The following is a 21,718-nucleotide window of genomic DNA, read 5'->3' as shown; positions in this document are numbered from 1 at the left end:
CTGTCCAGCCAACATAATAGAAACCTTAAAATTGTGACTCCTGTAACTTCTCGAGTGAAACTTGCGAATTGCATATCTGGGCCGACAACCCCGAGCCAGATGTACCATTTGATTACAGCGAAAGCAGCTGCATTTAGTCCACACTATGGTGTTCACACTCTGGCGTCTTCTACTCGTGGTGCTGGCGACTCTGAAGGCCTGTGCTGGCTGGATCGAAATCGGGGTCAAGCCCGGGTAGCCCCGTTTTTTCCAGATGTCATGTGCACCCTTTAGTCTGCGGGTCAGATCCAGCAGCAAGTGGATGTCATTCTGTAGCATTTCCTCACAAAGTCTCGTCTATCCCTGACAGGACTGCATCAATAGCAAGCTTCTCCACAATGCTCTCAAAGGGTCTCCACGGATCCAGCTTTGAATCAGGTCCACTAAGCCCTGGATATGTTCTTGTGCAGGGCGATCCGGATCAATATGCCAAAGCTAAAACTGGAGCCCCTTGACCACTGGGCTCACAGCCGTGTGGAGGAGGATCTGTTGCTTCATATAGTCATAAATATATGATATATAGTCCTCAAGCCTTTTGGAAGGGAGATTCCATACGGTTAGGAAGGCTTCTCCGGTTAAAATCAGGGCTAAAAATGCTGTTCAGGCTCCCCTGGCCCAGTGCATCAATGTTGCCATACGTTCAAAGCAGAATTGAAACACTCAGGGTCGTTTGTGGGAGCCATCTTCAGCAGCACATCTCGTGGCCATGCCATGGCAGTGGTGGCCACCAGAGCCTCACCTCGTTTTGTTTGTTTGTTTGGCTGTATTTCTTGGGGATCCATCAATGCAAGGACCCCACTTCTAGTACCATGTGACATGTGAGTCCCTGTCTTGTACCCCAAAACATGAGGCTGAGTCTCAGTACCTTAGCAAAACCAACTATTTTCAGTTTGATACAGGAACAGCACAGTTATTTATTGTAACGGGATCTACCACAGACACAGCAATCAGGCAGGGTCGTGGCCAGGTTAGTGGCCAAGTAATCCTGTTCCCTGCATTTATAATGTTCCTTGTATCACCCATCGACAGCAAGCACTTATACCGCAATTGCGATCAACTCGGATCTGCTTTAGCTGTGTTGTGGTGTGAAATTTTGCATACAAGTTGATAAATATTTTGTATGTCTTTATTTGTATCTTAGGCAAAGCAATGTAATATTAGTATTTCATTAGTGAGCAGCATTCATGTTTACCACCTAGGACTAAGTCAGGATAGTGAATTTTATGACAGGTTTGGACAAAAAAAACCTCAAACAAGTTTGGCAAATGTTTCTCTGCAAGATTCTTTCAGTCAACCTCCACAGGAAAGCCAGACTACCTAGCTGGCAAGCTTTACCTTAACACATGGTTTTGGGGGCAGGTGTGAAGGTATTCTCTGCCCCATTGGTCTGAAGTAAGGCTTTTTGGAATTGGTTTGTATCAGAAGTACCATGACACCCTATTGGCTGTAGCTGTTGGACAGAAAATCTATAAACTTGCTTGCTTTATCCCCCTCTCTTTCTCTCTTACCAACTGATGAAGGAGCATCTCACACCATGAAATGAAAAGGACAACACAATGAAGAGCACAGCTCGGCAGCCATATTGAGACAGGCATGCAGCCTGTTCTGAAGAAAACTGACCAAAAATGAAGACTTAACTAGAGACATTTTAAGTAACTATCAAGTCTGTGTGCCACCTGAAAATACACATCAACATTTATCAGGCTCTATAGTTGCCAATATTCTAATGTACTTTGCTTATTGCTATTATTTATGAATATTATCAATAATACATTATTTAAAGAGTAACTTAACTGCTGCTTGCCTTTTACTACACCTATTTTCCTGAGATTATAAATGTAGAAGTGAAGGTGGGGAGAAGTTATATGATACAATACCTTAAAAACAGTGGTAAGTCTGTAAGATTTGAGGCATTCTGACAAACGCTACATATTAATAATACAAAAGGTGAAAGTAGAGTAAAATATTAATCTACCAAGACAAAACAAGCTGTGAGCCGCTTCCGCTCTGGACAGTTCTTCCATAGACATGGTGATCACGCTTCGGGAAGCTCTTCGCCGTGTCATCCCATTGGGGGGAGTCCCAAATGAGTTTAGAAACCTTACGAAAGACTATGATGCATTTTATCCTTAAAATAATATAATCTCAGATATAAATTTTAGTATTCTAAATGAGAACTGCCATAATGTGAATTCAATGTGCTCTGCATGGTGACCTCTGTATGCAGCTATGGTAAACACAAGAATAGGCCAGTTTCAGAAACACTTTCTTAGTGATGTAATAAGTGGGTCGACAAGCATGTAGATTATAAAGGATTTAACATGCTACTTTAATTACAATGATGTTTGAGAAACACTCGGAAATGACCAATGGCTCTTACGATGGAGTTTACGATGTACAGTACTTAGCATTACAATTGCAGTCCTGTTTGTTTAACTTATCAGTTAAAATAAGCTTAACATAAACAAGTTACAGTATGTTAACCTAATGTGTTCTACTACACTTAGAAGAACTAATCTAGCTAGTGTTATATAAAACAATGTGATTTGAGTTTGATTTATTCATACATTAAATTTACTGTATGTGGAAGTTCCTCAAAAAGAATTATTATATTTTTGAGCATGCTTCAAACCATAATATAGTTATGCTGCAGTCATAGACATTGATGTCTGATGCTGTGTATTCAAAAACGTGTCATTGTTTTCTGAGCCTGTCTTTAGAGAAAAGTACTATTTAAGAATAACTTCATTGAATTGTACCAAATAAAACTGAGACATAGGAAATATTTTATTCCTTGAAGACCCACGTTAGGCAGTTATAGGTTTTCAATTGTTATGTTCAAAAAGGCAGATTTATAAATATCCTCAGTTATCTAAAATGCACAAAACTGCGTCATAAAACCATTTATTATCAAGTAGTATTTATGAAGTACTGAAAAATTGCTTCTTTATAGTTCTATAGAGAAAAAAAGAAGGCAAAATCATTGCTCAAAATATATGTCACTATGCCTGCCTGGAAAAAATCTAGCAATGAGCAATTTAAAATGTCATTTATCATTTAGTAATTAGTATTAGTATTGACTCAAAAAAGCATTGTATAATGTGAATGTATCATTAAGTACAGTGGTTTTTATTTAGAGACTAAGAAAATGGAATGTATTGTCTGGCTGTTAAAAAAATAGTAGCTGAAATACCCAGTGTTGCCCAGGAGGAAAATAAAATGTTTTTTTTTAATTGTTTGAAAACTTTAAAAATAAAAATAAATTAACAAACAATAAAGACTCACTAATGTCCTTGTCTTGTGGTCTTGTATGTATGTTATCATCCAGTTGATGCTCAAAACTGGCCAACTCTATTTAATTTGAGGCTGAGGTCACCATCATTTCATTAGAACTACATGAGAAGCTGAGATTAGGAGAACTGTCAGTCTCCACAACAGTGCTGCTGTGTAATGCAGAGTCAAGAAAGGAGATGGTTGCTATAAAAGGGAAAATAGTGAAGTTAAAAATTGGTGGCAGGTCATGGAGATGGGAGGTCTATGTTGCTCCTATCCAAGACCAGCTTCTCCTGAGGTTAGATTTTATGTTGACCATGAACATGACCATTCACGCAGGAGGCAAGGTCTTCATTGGAGCTGAACCAGTGCCCACTCGTATAGCGGGAGGTGCTAGAGGAGAGTATGCTGTATCCCGCGTACATCTAGAGCACAGATCAACAGTCCCGCTGTGTAGTGAACTTGATGCATGGGGAACTGTTAAAGATTCAAGGCCTGGTGTTACAGCAATACTGAAGCCAACAAGTTTAGCAGGTGGCATATCTTCCAGTAGTGTGCTGGTTCAGATAGAAAACAATATACCTGTTTGTGTGTGCAATCCTTCACTACAGGAGGCAGAAATTCCACTGGGGCACATAATGAGTGGGCAGGGCATTGCCACTAACCCAGCTCTCATACACGATGTATAAAATTGGAATATACCAGGTATCAAGGAGCTAAAGATATTCCTTGGACTTTGCAACTATCACCAGCGATTTGTACCAGCATTTGTAGAAATTGCCAGTCCAAAGACCCAGCTCCTGCAGAAGGGAGTCAAATTCAAATGGAGTGAGACTCAGCAGCTAGCATTTGAGAAGTTGAAGAAACGGTTGACAACAGCAGCAAAAACTGGCTATGTTGTGTTGTTAAAAAGAAAAAACAAAAAAAAAGTTGGCCAGTTAGTCAGTTCTTAATAATGACTTATTCTGAGTATATAGCTAAGCCCATAGAGTGCTAAAGAGGCTCAGCACAGCAGAAGGGGCGGTAGTGTAGTGACCAGAAAAAGTTCAGGGCTGTTGTTTTAACATCTCTAATGTTCAGGGTGACTTTGACACATGGTGAGTTATCTTGGTTGTTATGCACAGTAAAAGCACAGGTTTTTTTGGTCGTTGTTTGCTCACAGGCTTGGTGTATGGGCACACACTAAAAGCGTTCCATACTCTGAGCTAGAGCAGCGACCTGTTAAGCAGCATCTGTTTCATTAAATTCAATGCAATTGTACTGCTGAATAATTCTGAATAACGTTTAGTTAATTATTAAAGGCTTCCTGATGGATATCTTTGTCGTGGACCAGATTTTTACCCACGCCGCTCAGGCGGCAAGACAATATATATAAATAACATACTGGAGAAGCATTTTTAAAATGTCAGCAAAGCACAAGTTATGCTATAAAACTGAATCTTATATGTGTACTATATTACAATTATAATGACAGCTTAAACTATAAGTGTATACCTTGGTAAATAGATTAAAGTATTTAGAAAAAAAAAATCTAGTCTTAGTTACTCCTGTGTCAGTTTCATCAAGAGCTGTTTTGGCTAAATATTGTTCACATAAGTGTTGAACTCAGTATTATAAAAATTGTCAGGCTTCTATGTTTCTCTATCCATTTTAACTCACTTTTTCCATTATGGAATTAAAGGGTAACCATGTGAACTGGAGGAGATATGCAATCATTACATACTTAATGGTTTATGCATATGATCTTATACATAGAGGTAGTCATGTATGCGCAGTGAGAGGGGTGCTGTCCCTAACAGTGTCATCTCTTTTCTCACCCACTGCTCTAAGAAGATGTTCACTGAGAGCAACTGACTTCCAGTCAGCCCCCTATAATGTCCAGATGCACCTGGATGGAGGTGTTTCATTTGGAACCCAACTTCAGAGAGAGAGCCCTGACTTGCAGGAGGTAAAGTGTATCAATAATAATAAAGGGGAACTAAAAATATAGACAGTGAAATAGCAGATGCTGTAAACTCACGTGTTTCTGAGGTCTTCACATGTGAGGAAGTAGATAACCTCACAGCAGTAAAAAAGACTACTAAAGAGCTACTGAATGATTTGGAAATTGTAGAGGAAGAAGTGCTGCTCAGATTAAAGAGGCTGAAATCAAACAAAGAACCAGGACCTGATAATATGTATCCTTGAGTTCTTGAGGAGGTTGGCAAGTACATATGTAAACCCTTGACACATATTTTTATGAAGTCACTGTGCATTGGGAAAATTACAAAGGACTGGAAAAGGCAAATATTATCCTGTTATATCAAAAGGGTGATCAGGGACATCCAAGCAACTATGGGCCACTAAACTTAATGTGCATCACAGGCACATTAATGGAAGGAATTATTAAGGATAAGATTGAACAACACTTGGTCAGAAAATGAGTTTTATTGAACAGTCAGCATGGGTACAGACGAGGAAGGTCATGTTTTACCAACATGCTGGATTTCGATGAGAATGCAACAAAAGAAAAAAGAGGACCATATGATATTATTTATGTTGACTTTCAGAAAGCATTTCATAAAGTGCCACATAAGAGGCTGGGCATCAAACTAAAAGAAGTGGAAGTTCAGGGTGTTGTTTGTAGATGGGTGCTGAATTGTATCAGACATAGGAAACGGAGGGTTATTGTGTGAGGAATTCCATCAGAATCCTATCAGCGGTGGCTCTGAGGCTAGGGATCTGCACTGGCAATCGGAAGGTTACCAGTTCGAATCCCGTAAATGCCTAAAGGCACTCTGCTCTTTTGGGCCTTTAAGCAAGGCCCTTAACGGCAATTGCTGAGCGCTTTGAGTAGTGAGAAAAGCAAATAAATATAAAGGCAAAGAATTATTACTTTATTATTAGAATTGGCTGATGTTAAGAGTGGTGCTCCACAGGGGTCAGTGCTAGGGCTGCCACTATTTTTAATATATGTAGATAATTTGGATCAGAATACATAGTAAGTAACAAGCTGGTTAAATTTGCATATTATACCAAGTTAGGTGGATTGGCATATAATCTTGAATCGATATAACAAAGGGACTTGGACAGCATACAGTACATGCTTAGGCAGATTAGTGGCAGATGAAATGTTATGTACGTTAATGTAAAGTATTACACATAAGAAGTAAAAATGTTAGGTTTAAATTCTCAATGGGAGGTTAGACAATCAAGAGTATTGTATACCTTATGAGAAAGACATGGGAGTCAAAATGGACTCACACTATCAACTGCCAGATAGTATTCTAAAGCCGTTAACAAGGCTAACAGAAGGTTAGTTTATATAGTGCCCTGATGTGTAGAGAACCAGTACAAGGAGGTTATGCACAAGCTTTATAGTGCACTGGTGAGGCCTTATCTGGAGTACTGTGTACAGTTTTGGCCTCCAGAGGATAGTGACTAGGCTAATTCTATGACTACAGGGGATGAACTATGAGGAAAGATTAAAAGAGCGGAGCCTCTTCAATTTAAGCAAAAGAAGATTAAAATGAGACATGATTGAAGTGTTTTAAATTATGAAGGGAATTAGTACAGTATATCGAGACTGTTATTTTAAAAGGATTTCATCAAGAACACTGGAACACAGTTAGAAACTTGGTAAGGGTAAATTTCACACAAACATTAGTAAGTATTTCTTTACAAAGAGAACCATAGATATACTGTATAGAATAAGTTACCAAGTAGTATTGAAAACTGTAGGACTTCAGGGACTTTCAAAACTAGACTTAATATTATTTTGGAAGAATTAACTGGATAGGCGCTTTATTGGAGTGAATGGCCTGTTCCTGTCTAGATTGTTCTAATATTCAAAAAAAAATATTCTAACAGAGCTCCCAAATATTGACTTGCTCTAATGAGCCATTAATTTCTTGATGCCCAGTAAGGCTGCTTTCTATAAGTTCTCTTTTGTTGTTTTGTGATGTGCCTTTCAGCGCATGTTTATTTGTCCGAACAAATATCATATTAAAAGAGGCAACCACGTTGACACCCCAACACTCCTTTTGGTTCCCCCTGTATTTCACACTCGTCCATTATATATACTGTAAAAGCAATAGAGGACAGACAGGTGTCCTAATCATGATGGGAACTGAGTTATTACTCAGACTGAACACTATAATTGAAAGACTGCAGGACTGGAGTCACAAGCTAGCTGGAATGTGCTGTAATCCTCATTCTGGCTGGCATCGGTCTATAATGAATGAACTGGCCGAATCTGGATTCCAGGAACAGTTCATACCCCCACACAGAAGGTGACAGTGTTCCTTAAGGCTAATCCCAGGACATCTGCAGGGCTGCATGGGAATTGGAGTGCAGAAGTGAAGCCTTTTCAGGATCCTTGGGTACCGTCAGAGTGACCTGTCAAGGCATAACAATACTGGTGTAGCTGCATTTTTCCAAAATTACCAAAGTTCGGCAGCTCTAACTCAAAAAATGGGATTCAACAAAGGCCTGATGCGCAGAAATAATTCCACAGTCAAAATATCTTTGTTTTTAAAAGTTTAGTTAAGTTTCATAGTAAAACAGTTCACACAAAAAAGAAAATTAAAATAGAAAAAAAGGGGAAAAATTCATGTTAAGAAAAGTTCAGTTCTAAGCTTAATCTTGTTACATCTCAAATCGTTACTATTTACTTAACATTTCTGAACCATTTCAAAACGGTCAACAAACGGTATGCTTATCCCATTTCTGAGTTGAAAATGGGTCTCTCAAGTCCCTCTTTACTGGGAACTGTCCTAAACACAAGAACTGAGCTTATTATCACACTGTTTCTCAGTTATAGCAAGAAGGTTCTATCTTTTACTAACATACCATAAGCTATGACCATGAAAGAAATTTATATTCCATTCATATTAAGCAAACATTAATATGAGTTTAACTCAAAACTTTAACTTTCTAAGATTGGCTCTTACAACTGGTTTCCAAGTGACCCAGAAGTGCTCCGACAGGCAATATAGTCCCAGGTTTTGCTTGAAAAGATGGCCACTGCCTCACATTAGGGAATCATACTTGGGAGGCAGCAGATGACACTCTAGGAGGGATGAAAGATGAAGAAACAACAAAATCATTGTATTAATTACTGATCTTTGTAAGGGTGATTATTGGAAGGTTAATTTGGTTTAATAAATATCTTTTATTCAAACCCAAAATCATATTATGCATTACTGTGTTTGAGGTTTGGGTGCCAGTGGTGCCCCCTGCTGGTTACATTGGCGTAGTCAGCAGGATTTCCTAGCAGCGTCCTGATGTAGCCCAACCCAGACTTGTAATCCCACTCATCTGACAGGAGCACCCAGTACCAGAAATGGGCAAAAGGTCAGACAGGAAGACTAGCAAATGGGGCAACGATAGATGTCCAGTGAATCCCTGGTGGTCATCCATGAGCTCAAGCCATATTGATAACAGCTGGTCAATGTACCAAGTCTGACAGTGTGATCCGTACAGAAAGGAGGATCACCATGTGGGAGAGACGCTGGCCTCTTCGACAGAACTCTCCTCGATGGAAACAATAATGGGGTAAGTACCATTGTAGAGCAAGAGTTCCCTAAAAGTGTGGCAGAAACAATTGCAGACTCTAGCTGTGAAATCAGAGAACAAGATGGCAGATCATCTAATGTGTTTTTCAGGTCCCTGACAAGAGGGCCAGAGAGCCAAAGTGACGATCCTGAATACTACTGATTTTGATGTCCCAGAATCCCTGTAGTCCAGACAGGGAATAACTGACTTTACATCTTCCTTAAAAAACACAAATGAGAATTGTAATTAGTGTCTGAACACTATTACTAAATTAGTTAAGATGGAAAAGACCATCCCAGCCAAGAGACTTTTGGACTACATTTCCCAGGTTGCAAAGGGATGCCTGAGTGAGCATGCACAAGCCAGCAAGTAGTAAATGACTTGCAGCAGAACAGCAGAAGAAGGCAAATGCCCACTTGTAAACAGAGAAGTCAACCAGAGAGCCAAGTCAATCTTTGGGAGCTCAAGGAACTGTTTCAGCCCATGTGGGATTTATTAACTGTGTTGAATACCCTGTAAGCTACATTCAAGGGGACTGAAGATATGGCCAATGCTCCACTCAAAGCACTGGACTTTTTTATGTCATCTGGAAATTGGACAGCTACTGGGAATATATACAGGTGAGTGAATCCTGTATGGTACAATATATAGTTACCCAGTGTGAGTCAGTCCTTGAATTAACTGAAGGGAATCAAGTAGCACTCGTTCAAACAATTGTATTAGCGATAATAAAACTGCCCATGTCTGAAGCTCAAGTCTTAGAGGAGGCACCCTAGACTAATTAGGTATAACTGGGAATAGAAAAAGGGAAGCAGTGTGAAGGTGTGCTGGATACACCTGACAGGAACCGAGTAGCACTGGCTCCAACAAAAGTGAGAATGGGAATTGGAGTGTGGAAGTTAATCCCTTTTGGGGTCCTTGTGTGCTGCCAGAGGGTGCTGTTGGGTGAGGACAATACTGGTTTCCACATGACCCAGAAGTGCTTCTCACAGGCAATGCAGTGACACTGGAAGCAGTTCCGGGTTTTCCTTGAAATGAAGCCACTGCCCCACATTGAGGAATCAGAGTCAGGATGCAGTGGCTGACACTATTGGAGCAAGGAAGGAGAAAGAAACAACACAGTCTTTGTATTAATTACTGATCTTTGTGATTATTGGAAGGGTGCTTTGGATTAATAAAATATCTTTTATTTAAACTCAAAATTGTGTTGGGCATTACTGTGCCTGAGATTTGGGGCTCAGTGGAGGCCCCTGGTGGTTATTCTCTCTCTCCCTCGCTCTCTAAATATATAAGTATATATGTGCTGCTGGGTGTGCGCGCCTTGTGCTGCTGTATTAGGTTGGGCCACAATAATTATTTATTTAGGGTATCCTGCCAGCAGACAGCCAGAATTCCCATCTGGGATGCCAATTGTGAAGCCTGGGGCATGTACAGCCACCCTAACCCTGACACAGACAGGCTGGACACAAGTTTGCCACACAGCACACAGTTTATTTACACGTGGGGAATGCTTCCTTCGTTCCCCACAGTAACACAATAGTCACAGTACAGCAAAGTAAGCGCAATCCCTTCTCTTTGCCAGTCTGTTCTTTCCTCTCCACACACTGAGGAGAGGCAAGACACACGACAGCCCGCATGGAGTTTGTTAAAAGACACCTGAAGGACTCTGAGATGATGAGAAATAAGATTCTCTGGTCTGATGAGACCAAGATAGAACTTTTTGTCCTTAATTCTAAGCAGTATGTGTGGAGACAACCAGGCACTGCTCATCACTTGTCCAATACAGTCCCCACAGTGAAGCATGGCGGTGGCAGCATCATGCTGTGGGGGTGTTTTTCAGCTGCAAGGACAGGACGACTGGTTGCAATCAAGGGAAAGATGAATGCGGCCAAGTACAGGGATATCCTGGACCAAAACCTTCTCCAGAGTGCTAAGGACCTCAGACTGGGCCGAAGGTTTACCTTCCAACAAGACAATGACCCTAAGCACACAGCTAAAATAACGAAGGAGTGGCTTCACAACAACTCTGTGACTGTTCTTGAATGGCCCAGCCAGAGGCCTGACTTATACCCAATTGAGCTTCTGTGGAGAGCCCTCACAAATGGCTGTCCACCAACGTTTACCATCCAACCTGACAGAACTGGAGAGGATCTGCAAGGAGGAATGGCAGAGGATCCCCAAATCCAGGTGTGAAAAACTTGTTGCATCTTTCCCAAGAAGACTCATGGCTGTATTAGCTCAAAAGGGTGCTTCTACTAAATACTGAGCAAAGGGTCTGAATACTTAGGACCATGTGATATTTCAGGGTTTTTTTTTTTAATAAATCTGCAACAATTTCAAAAATTATTTTTTTTGTCTGTCAATATGGGGTGCTGTGTGTACATTAATGAGGGAAAAAAATAATTTAAATGATTTTAGCAAAATTGCTGCAATATAACAAAGAGTGAAAAATTGAAGGGGGTCTGAATACTTTCCGTACCCACTGTAGAACCCTCATCCTCATCTGAGTTCTCCTCTGTTATAGCACGTCTTTATTTGAAAACAGCTGTGTTACATCGGGAGGAGCGTGAACGTGACTAAGAGAATAAAACCGAATTAAAAAAAGTGACCTTTACAAGTACCACAAATTTACACCGGCTGTTACAGACTCAAATGAAATGTATGTTTTAATTCTATAATAGTAACAATAAGATCACCTCACTAATAAAAATGGCACTTCTAGGAAGTGCAGCTGAAATCAGGTTAATTATATTGGCCAGCGGTGGATTCTCACTCAGCTCGTCCATCTTCACCGGATGGAAGCCATTAACACTAGAATTACCAAATCCTACAAAAAAAGTGTAAACCCGGTCCACCTTAAATCCCTTCGCACCTCTCCGTCAGCGTCTTTTGTCTTGTAACTGTGTCGATAAGCCCAAGCAGCAAGCAGCAAGCAGCCTGCTATACCATCCCCCCCACCGCCGCAAAACAGGCAAGAAGTTCTACCAGTTCAAGCCTTTATTATCTGGTAGTGAGCTACCTAGTGTTGTATAAAGTAAATAATTTCATGTGTGTTCCGTGTCTACAACAATCTATGTAAACACATCATTAAAACAGAAACGTTTTTCATATCTTAGTAATAAATGACAAACTGTAGACATGAACTGTATAATGTGTGAAGGCTGATGACCAAATATCAAATAAACACTTTCACAGAAGGTACAAGTGCAATACAAGAGGTGCAGTGGTAAGAACTGCTGAGTTATAATGCAGAGGCTGTGAGTTCAAATCCAGCTTCCCCCTAAATTTAGTGTTTTGAGTAGTGAGTTGCTCTTATTGTTAATATTATACAATAAAAACATACATTTGATTTGTGTCTCTAACAGCGTAACAGTGTAACAGTGTAGATTTATAGTACATGTAAAAGTTAGCTTTTTTTTCACTTTTATTCTCTCAGTCACGGTCACGATACATACTACCAAGGGGGATCTGATACTCTTACTTTTTATCTGAAACTGGGAATAATTGTAGATGTGAGTGGTGTTTTAAGACAATGGAACTGGAAATTCTCTCATCTGGAGGGATAAAAGCTGACACACAAACGCTTCTGAATCTGCCTTCTTCATATCTCACCATCACTTAATTTTTTTAAATTCAGTTTTATTGAGTGTTCCTGCTTACGCTGAATTAGTATACACCTTATGGTCCATGATGACAAAGCCGCAATGACAAAAAAGCAGAGATATAGGTGTGTATGATATTTGGAATAACTCATTTTATGACCTGTATAGTGCAGTTCGGAAAACATGGAGGCAACGATGCAACATTATTCATATTATTCATATTCATTCACATGCCTTCTTGCGGTTGTAATCAATGACCACGTTTTTTTTTCCCCGATCTTGCCCAATCTCCACATTTTGGTGCATGGTGGTGTTTCTTTTGTACTCCAGGACATGCAGAGGAAAGAATAGTACAGAGAGGTCAGTTCTGCGCTATATGCAGTCATCAAATTCAAATGTTAACACTTTCCGCACACACAAGGACCGTCCTTCCTACATTTACGACATGTGTACCTGTTGCAGTGTACACATTTCTGTCTGTGCTGTGGTTCCTATTACACTGAAGGGGCGCCTGACATTGACTGATTTTGCTTTCCTGGGGGAAGCAGCAGTCTTGGAACAGAAGCCTGTCAATGTTGCGTCCTCTTTTTCTTTTTCCATTTCCTTTTTTTGTAAGAAGGGACGACGAAGTTTCTCTGCAAGGTGAGCAAAGAACACTCTTCTTTTCTCAGTGGACCCCATGCATGCCTTGCACAGGACATGTGCATTGATCACCGCCAAGTCAAGCTTGTTATAGCACAAGCAACCGGCCATCTGCGTACTCCCGCTCACAATGATTGACCTCACGCCTTCTGGTGCATGATGTCAACGCAGCAACGGGGAAAAAACTAAAGAGACAAATATATGTGACATTTTGAAGAAGTCATTGTATGACCTGAATAGTCCATCCATTCATCCATTATCCAACCCACTATATCCTAACTACAGGGTCAAGGGGGTCTGCTGGAGCCAATCCCAGCCAACATAAGACGCAAGGCAGGAAACAAACCCCGGACGGGGCTCCAGCCCACCTCAGGGCACACACCCACACACCAAGCACACACTAGGGACAATCTAGGATCACCAATGCACCCAATCTACATGTCTTTGGACCGTGGGAGTAACCGGAGTACCCGGAGGAAACCCACGCAGACACGGGGAGAACGTGCAAACTCCACGCAGGGTGGACCCTGACCTGAATAGTACCAATCAGAAAACATCATTGCACTACTGCAATATTATTTGAAAATGAACAGTGTGAGATTGGGTGTGAATTTATGGTACTTGTAAAAGTTAGCTTTTTTCACTTTTATTCTCTCAGTCACGATCACACTCTCCCTCACCCCCCTCCTGATCTTACCCTAACTAACACAGACACTGACACTGTTCTTTTTCAAAAAAATTGCATTATTGCAGCCACCCATAAGAAGCTGATGGGGGAAAGCCCTCAGGAGCCACATTCCTGAAAGATTCGAAAACCGAGGAGAAAGCCACTGGGGTCAGGCTTGTTAGGAATCAGAACTGGGGTGGTGCTGAGGCGTCACCCGCTTCACAGCAGCGCTTGGGTCCCAATTTGAGGCGGCCCACTCGGGTAGGCGTGTGGAACACCTTGTCTCTCCAGCATGATGATCAACTTCCTCTGCTGTCAGATGAGCTGTGTAAACTCTGCATTTCAGTGGCGGCACTCTCTGAGGTGCGCAGACCTGGCACTGGCCAGATCTCTGTAGGTGGGTACATCTTTTATTGGTCTGGTTACTCTGACGGCTGTCATACTCGAGGAGTACCTTTTGCTGTAGTAGATCGACTTCTTCCAATGGTATCTGATGTCATTCCTTTCAACAAGCATATTATGAGACTCAGATTTTGGTACTCTCTGAGCGCCTTGTCTGTTGTCTCAGTGTATACTCCAACCACGGTGAGTGATGTCTCGGTGAGTGAGACATTTTATTTTCAACTTTGCTCAGTGGTTGATGGGTGCCCGTAAGGTGACACTCCTCTCTGGTCATGGGTGACTTTAATGCAACCACTGGCACTGACAGGGCTGGCTATGAGGATTGTCTCAGTCCCCATGGGTCTGGTGACCGTGGTGAAATTAGCTCTATGTTCCTTGACTTTGCAAAAAGTCAGGGGCTGCAAATTGCTGCGCCCTGATCCACATCATTGGACTTGGTACGCCAATACTGGTGGTGCAGTGAACAAGATCAATCACATCCTCGTAGGCAGATGCTGGAGGCTCTTGCAAAACTGTAGGGTCTATAGAAGTGCCCAGTTTGTGAATTCTGACCACAGACTTGTTCTTGCTACTCTGAAGATTCAGCTTAGGTCCAGTAGGCTAGCACCTACAAGATCAGTCTGTTTTTGTAACGAGTTTGCACGCAGTTTGTGTGAGGAATTTGCGGATTGGGGTGCGAATGCTGATCCTAATGTGATGTTGGAGACCTTCCATGACAAGACCCAGATGGTTGCTGAGGGTTATGTTGGTGTTACAGGTGTTCCCAGAAGGAGGCGTTTCATCTCACAGGGCACCCTGGATATCATCGAGAGGAGTCGCAGCGCACGGCTTGATGGCAATTCTGGTCTGTATTGGGAACTGAAAAGGACGGCTGTGAGGGCTCTGAGGGTAGATATGGGAAATTTTGTTAGAGAAATCTATAAGCAAGTGACACACCATCTGTTGTCTGGCGACACACGCCCTGCTTACAGAAGAATCGAAGCATTATGCACATCTGAATCTGTTCCTCGGAGAGTCGCAGTCAGGGTGGCTGATGGAACAGTCAATACAGATGACACAGCAGTTGTGACCCGCTGGGCTGGCTACTTTGAGCAGCTTTTCAAAACTTATCCTCCGTCTAGGATGTTGGATATCTCTGAGTCTGGTACTGATATCTCTGGTGGCTGATACTCCAATTACCTGTAAACTACCCAATTTCACTGAGATTACACAGGTGGTGAACCAGCTGTGGGAAGGAAAAACTGCAGGGATCTGTGATGTTCGGGGTGAACTTCTCCAGGCAGGTAGTAAGGCTGTCCTCTTGGAATTGCAAGCAATGTTTGCTTACATTTGGCAGACTGACCTCATCCCAACTGACTGGAAAATGGGACTTATTATCCCTATCTGGAAAGTGAAGGATGATTGCCTGGATTGCGGCAACTACAGGGGGATAACACTGCTCTTGGTGCTGGGTAAGGTCCTTGCTAGGGTCGTCAATAGAATCCATGATCACTTGCTCACCAGTGACTGGAGCAGTATGGTTTTACACCTAAGAAGTCCACCACCGACCGCATCTTGGCACTGATGGTTCTCATGGAGCGCAAACGCAAATATTAGAGGAGTTTCTTTGCAGCCTTTGTCGATTTTTGTAAGGCATTCAACTCAGTTTATCTAACTGGGACATCCTGAGGGTTCGCAGGATCCCCTCATGGTTGCTGAACATCATGACCTGTACATTGGTACTGTGGGTGCTATGCAGAGTGGAGGAAGAACTTTGTGTTTTTCCCAGTTGATTCTGGGATTCATCAGGGTGTGTTTTTGCTCCTACTCTGTAAAATAACTACATTGACTGAGTGTTGGGCAAGGTCATGGGGTCCACCAGCTGTGGGGCATCTGTTGGTGAAAAAAAATTCACTGGTCTAGACTTTGCTGACAATACTGTGATCTTCGCGGAGTCAATGGAGGTTCTGATCTGGGCTCTTGACAGACTGAGTGAGGATTCTGAGTGTCTGGGCTTCTGAGCCTTTTAATGACCTCTTGGGCACAGCCATCAGCAGTGCATCTGTCTTCAGAGAGAATGTTGACCTTGTCAAGAGGTTTAAATACTTCGGCAGTGACATTCATGTCTCTGGTGACTCTTCCTATGAAGTCAGTAGACAGATTGGGAGAGCATGGGGGGGGGTTCATGAAGTCAATGGAAAGGGGTGTGTGGCGCTCCCAATATCTATGGAAAAAGTTGAAAGTCCAAGTCTTTAGAGTCCTGGTGCTTCCTATCTTGTTATATGGTTGCAAAGACATCGACATTATCTAGTGACCAGAGACAAAGCATGGATTCCTTTGGTACTGTGTCTCTTTGGAGAATCCTTGGGTACCGCTGGTTTGATGAATGAGTGATTGCTCATGGAGTCCTGAATGAGGCACATTACCTGCATTGTGAGGGAGTGTCAGTCAGGCACTACAGCCATGTGGCGTGATTCCCTGAGGGTGATGCAGCTCACAGGATGCTCATTGTTGATGACCCGAATGGCTGGACCAGGCCAAGAGGATGCCCACATAACAGCATGCTGCAGCAGATAAAGGGTCATTTCCAGAGGATGGGACTGGACCGCATGCCTGCCTGGGGGGTGGCCAACCAGGATTCCAAGCTGTTTTGGCGTGTGGTGGGTGCAGTGCAGTCCTTTTGCAATGTATTGCCATGAGAGTTTCTGATTTCTCTAGTGCCTGCTCTATTTTCTTTTTTGTGGTGTGATTTTTATAAAATACATTTCATTTCTAAATTCAAACCTATACAAAAAACAACTATTCAATAACTATATACAAATTACATCATAGCAGAAAAACAGTCTCTTATATATGAATGAGATTTTCTTTACCCTCCCAACACTTGAAAGCACATTAATCCATCAGCACTTTCCAACTCTCTTTGGCAGAAGTAAAACCCCACTTTTCAAAGTCTTTTTGAACCCTTGCTCTTATTTCTTTTAGCACACAGAATTTAATGCTGCCTAATGTGGGACTCACTTTAAGAAAATATCTGCAGGAGTAAAAAGTTTCCTGGAGAGCCATTGTTTGTTATACCTGACAAGGGCACTGCTCTGCTTAGGAATGCGGGTACTAATTGCTGTAAATATGTACAGACAGATGTTAAAGCTCCATTGTCATGAGGGCCAAGTACCACAAAAGTCAAACAACAGGGAGAACAGGATTTTTTCATGCAAACAATATGCACTTTTCCTTTATTAAATGTTATATATCTATCTGCTAGTTCAAGTCATGACATCTACATTCAACTTACCATATATGGCTTCTGGTATTTCATACATTCCATTCTCACAGGATATGATTCAGGCATTGATACCAATCTAGTAAACAAGGTGAATTCAGTGAAGTATTATTTGTGTTGTAAAAATACCAGCACTTTCTGTGTTATACTGTGTTTGTCCATTTCAGGTTTTTTTTTGAGTTTTTAAAGTATTCTGACCTAATGTGTGGATTGTACTTTATGAAGAGGTAAGAGTGTATAGTAAGTAAAAGCCTGTTCAATAAACCTGATAAACACTAGAGCTCATTTGAACAATGTAAAATATCATAAACCTTTGTGTCCCATAAAAGTACATTTTTTTTATTTATATCTTCTTGCTTTACTAATGTTCTCTCAATACATTTTAGTCTTATTCCCCTATTACTCCCATACAATTAGAGAAGTCTCAGAAGCACTAGAACATTCCTCAGCAGAAATACTAAGGAGCTTTGAGAGTCAGGTGAGCACGTTTTAGTTTTTATTTAATTTGTAATTTTTATTTTTTACATATTAACAAATATATTAGGGAACTATTTCACAAGGTTATTTTTACGATCAAATAATGTCAATAATGTAATGTAATGTTAATAATGAATGAACTATAAAGATCATATAGTTGTTTTTTTATTGTAGCATTTCATCTATAATAATATCTTTTTTCTGTTGTTACCAACTGTTTTGCAGACACAGTTCTATAATTTTACTTTCTAGTTTTTTTCAAGTTTAAGATACATTTCTGTTTTTTTTCACTGTCAATTTTTAATATCAAAATAGCACTAAAGATGTACACAACAGGAAAAAAGTATTTGCTGCAATTGGTTACAAGTTTTAGGTACTAAACATGGTGTTTATTTGTTGACCTGTTAGAAAACAGTGGTGAAGAGGAAATCTTGGGCAGAGAGGAAACCTTTTTCCTTTAGAAACATGAGAGCTTGCCTATGTCATCTTGAAAAGATCACCAGCTAACTACAGTTACTTTAACACAGTGTTGAGCATGGAAGTTGCTAGGCTATGTACTTTATTCGTAAGTCTGGTTATGTTCCAGACTTTTTGTTTTTCATCTAAACTCAATATTCCCAAAGTTCTGTTACCTTTAGCCCATAGCACAAGGATCAGTTTCATGTTAGAAGCAACAGATGGCTGCTACAGGTGGTAAGTATCAATATGTTTCTCTTTTTTATTGATTTACAGTTACTAACCTTTCAAAATAACATTTTTAAATCCTGTAAAGGAGAATATGGATGGCTGGTTGACCTTACCTTTTCCCAGACTGGAAGCCAATATAACAGAAGTGTTAGTGGAGAGCACCCTGGATAGGCAGTATTATCCCCAAGTAAGCTGAGTGACAACCTGTATCTGGCATGACTCTGGTTGAAGTAGGAAGTCTTTTTGTGAATTTTCCCTTGGGATTAATAAAGTATCTATCTATCTATCTATCTATCCATCCATCCATCCATCCATCCAGTCTTGCTGTTTCTCTGTGTGTCGATTGCTTTGGCCTGGAGTGGAAGTGGCCTTTGTGCTAGCAGGAGAGTGAGTTGAGTTTAGCTTTTTCTTTTTTCCATTTTTTTTTCTTTTATTTCTTTTTTCTAGTAATTTCTCTTAATTTTACCTGTGTTATTTATATATAGTCATTATTTCAAGTTTATTTAGTGTTTTTTTTTTTAAAAAAAGAAGTGGCTAGGATGGCTGTGTCTTGAGGGATACAGCCAGGCCTTTTGCCACATGGCTTTGAAAAACTTAGCAGAAGAAATGGCATCAAGCTGATTGTTGATCCAGTAGTTTCAGTAGAGAAGTGTGTTACTGAAATTGGAAAAATAATTGGATGTAAAAACATTATTTCTGCTTCAAGAATGAATAAGGCACTTGTGGTATTTCTTAATGAAGAGGCCTTAGTTCACCAACTGGTTCAGGAAGGCCTAGTTGTTAATGGAACCCTCATTTCTGTTTTGCTGCTTTCAACTCCTGCAAAGAGGATTATAATCTCTAATGTTCCTCCTTTCTTGAAGAATGAACTGCTACGTAATGAATTGAGCAGGTATGGCGAGATTATTTCTCACATTACTATGGTTCCTTTGGGGTGTAAACAGCCAGAATTAAAGCATATGGTCTCATTTAGGAGACAGGTTTATATGCTCTTCAACAGAGGTTACAATAAGTTAGATGTTGCTCTGAAATTCAAAGTAGATGGAAATGACTATATTGTGTTTATATCTTCTGATTCAATGAAATGTTTTAAATGTGGCCGTGCAGGGCACAAAGCAGTTGACTGTAAAAGAACTGATAGTAGTCATGCTATGGGTGGAAACATAAATGCAGTTAGCGAGTCAGATGTAGAGGATGAGTCTGAGGACTCTTGACGCTGAAGATCAGCAGATTGTTATCTGTGAGGTATCCACAGGTACTCTTTGCACAACTGTAAGAAGTTCTGATAATCCGAGACCCAGTTGTAGCTCAACAGTTGAAAGGAGTGAAATAAAGAAAGCTGAGACAAAAATGCCTGAAGTGGATGGATCAGCCGAGTTTTAAGTCCTCTACTGTGAATATAAATCAGACTGAAGAAAAGGGCCCAGCTAAGGCCGAGATTATGCAGCTTGTCAGTGAAACAACACCAACTGAGGTGGATGACATTGAAAGTCTGAATGCTGCCGCTGCTACCTGTGAGCCATCTAAGGTGGATGAGCAGGCCAAGGCCAGTCCTGAGTCCACAGTCCACAGTGAAACTGCTCGCCCTCTCTTAAATATCAAATTTGTGGCAGAAACTGAACCAGGCACTAATTCAGGTAGCGCAGTTAGGGAAGAAAAAGCTGGAATTGTTGAGGAAATGAATGTTGAAGAAGAATGGATGACACTCCCCAGAAAGAGGAAAGAAACCTCAGATGGTGGAGTAGGAGCCAAGAGAAGTAACAAAATGAACCTGACAGAGGGGGCTGGGGTGTCTTTAAAGAATCTTTTCTAAGTACCAGAGAGATGACAATTAGCCCAGAGAGTGGGGGGAGTCAGCAGGGTGGTGAGGACAGTGACTTTTATATGTCAAGTGACAATTTAACTGGCACTCTTGGAAAAACGGAGTACAGCACTGAAAGCATTCTGAGCTTTCTGGATTTTCTTGAAGGCAAAAGGAAGGTGAATGTCATAGAACATTTTCCTGACCTGGAACTTTTTTTGGTTTCAGCTAAGCAAGTTATGCGCAATGCTGTTCCTTTGGGAATGGAAAGAAAAGAGTTTAATCGGTTAAAGAATGTTATCAGCAAAGTTAGAAAGTCTCTCACCTCCAGCATATAATGGCTCCACACCAGCTCCTCTCTTTTTCATTAGTTAAAGTTCTTCTTGTCATTGCTGCTCTGTTTCTTTTCTTTCTAATGCCTGTTTTCTCTTTGGGCTCTTTGAACGTTAACGGCTGCAGAGACTCCTTAAAGAGAGCCGTACTTTTTCAGTATTTGGAACAGAAAAAACTAGATGTTATTTTTCTTCAAGAAACTCATACTGACCCAATGAATGAGTCGGTGTGATAGAGGGACTGGAGTGGGTTGACGTTTCTGAGCCACGGCTCCAGTGCCAGCGCAGGGGTGGCAGTGCTCTTCAGTAAGGCGTTTCTCCCAGAGTCCATAGACTGTTTTGAGCAAATTAAAGGCCGTCTCATGAAGGTCGTTGTATGTATTCAGGGGAAGAACATTATTTTCTTAAATGTCTACGCTCCAAATGATGGCAAAGAGAGTTTCTTTTTTTCTTTTGTTAAAAGACGTGCTAGCTGAGTACAGTTCAGAGGACGTTGTGTTCTTAGCTGGTGATTTTAATTGCACTGAAAATGCAGAGATGGACAGGAATGGTGCTGAGCCTCACCCGGGGTCAGTCAAGGTGTTGCAGTCGGTCACTCATCAGCAAGAACTTGTGGATGTGTGGAGAGAGTCGAACCCGACAGCGAGACAGTACACATGGCTCAAGGCCTCCAGTGGCATGTTATCCATGGCAAGGCTGGACAGAATTTAAACCTTACGGCACAATCTGAACCTCATTTTGGGCTCTTGTCTTCTGCCCACAGGGTTTTCAGACCATAGTTTAACTCTCACTCATTTCTCTTTGGGGTCTGAGCGTAATTTTAAATCTTTCTGGCACTTTAATACTAAACTTCTTAAAGACTCTCTATTTCTTCAACACTTTCGTCTCTTTTGGGACAAATGGAGACTCAGCAAAAATGAATTCTCATCTCTGAAGCAATGGTGGGACGTCTCCAAGGTCCAAATTAAAATCTTTTGCCAGTTTTATTCTGAACATTCT

At 41.0% G+C, this 21,718-nt stretch overlaps 1 protein-coding gene across 1 annotated transcript in view; it reads left to right on the top strand.

Moving 5' to 3' along the window:
* The first annotated feature begins 18,476 nt into the window (after positions 1-18,476).
* The window catches only part of LOC120540473 (nuclear pore membrane glycoprotein 210-like), a 319,549-nt gene continuing 316,307 nt past the window's right edge, over positions 18,477-21,718 (top strand). Inside the window, exon 1 of the mRNA XM_039771311.1 lies at positions 18,477-18,592. Within this exon, the coding sequence (XP_039627245.1) occupies positions 18,477-18,592 (116 nt within the window). The remainder of the gene's footprint in view (positions 18,593-21,718) is intronic.

The sequence above is a fragment of the Polypterus senegalus genome, chromosome 12 (genome assembly GCF_016835505.1).
Source record: "Polypterus senegalus isolate Bchr_013 chromosome 12, ASM1683550v1, whole genome shotgun sequence".
In the NCBI taxonomy this organism is placed as follows: domain Eukaryota; kingdom Metazoa; phylum Chordata; class Cladistia; order Polypteriformes; family Polypteridae; genus Polypterus; species Polypterus senegalus.
This window is presented reverse-complemented; position numbering and strand designations above follow the sequence as displayed.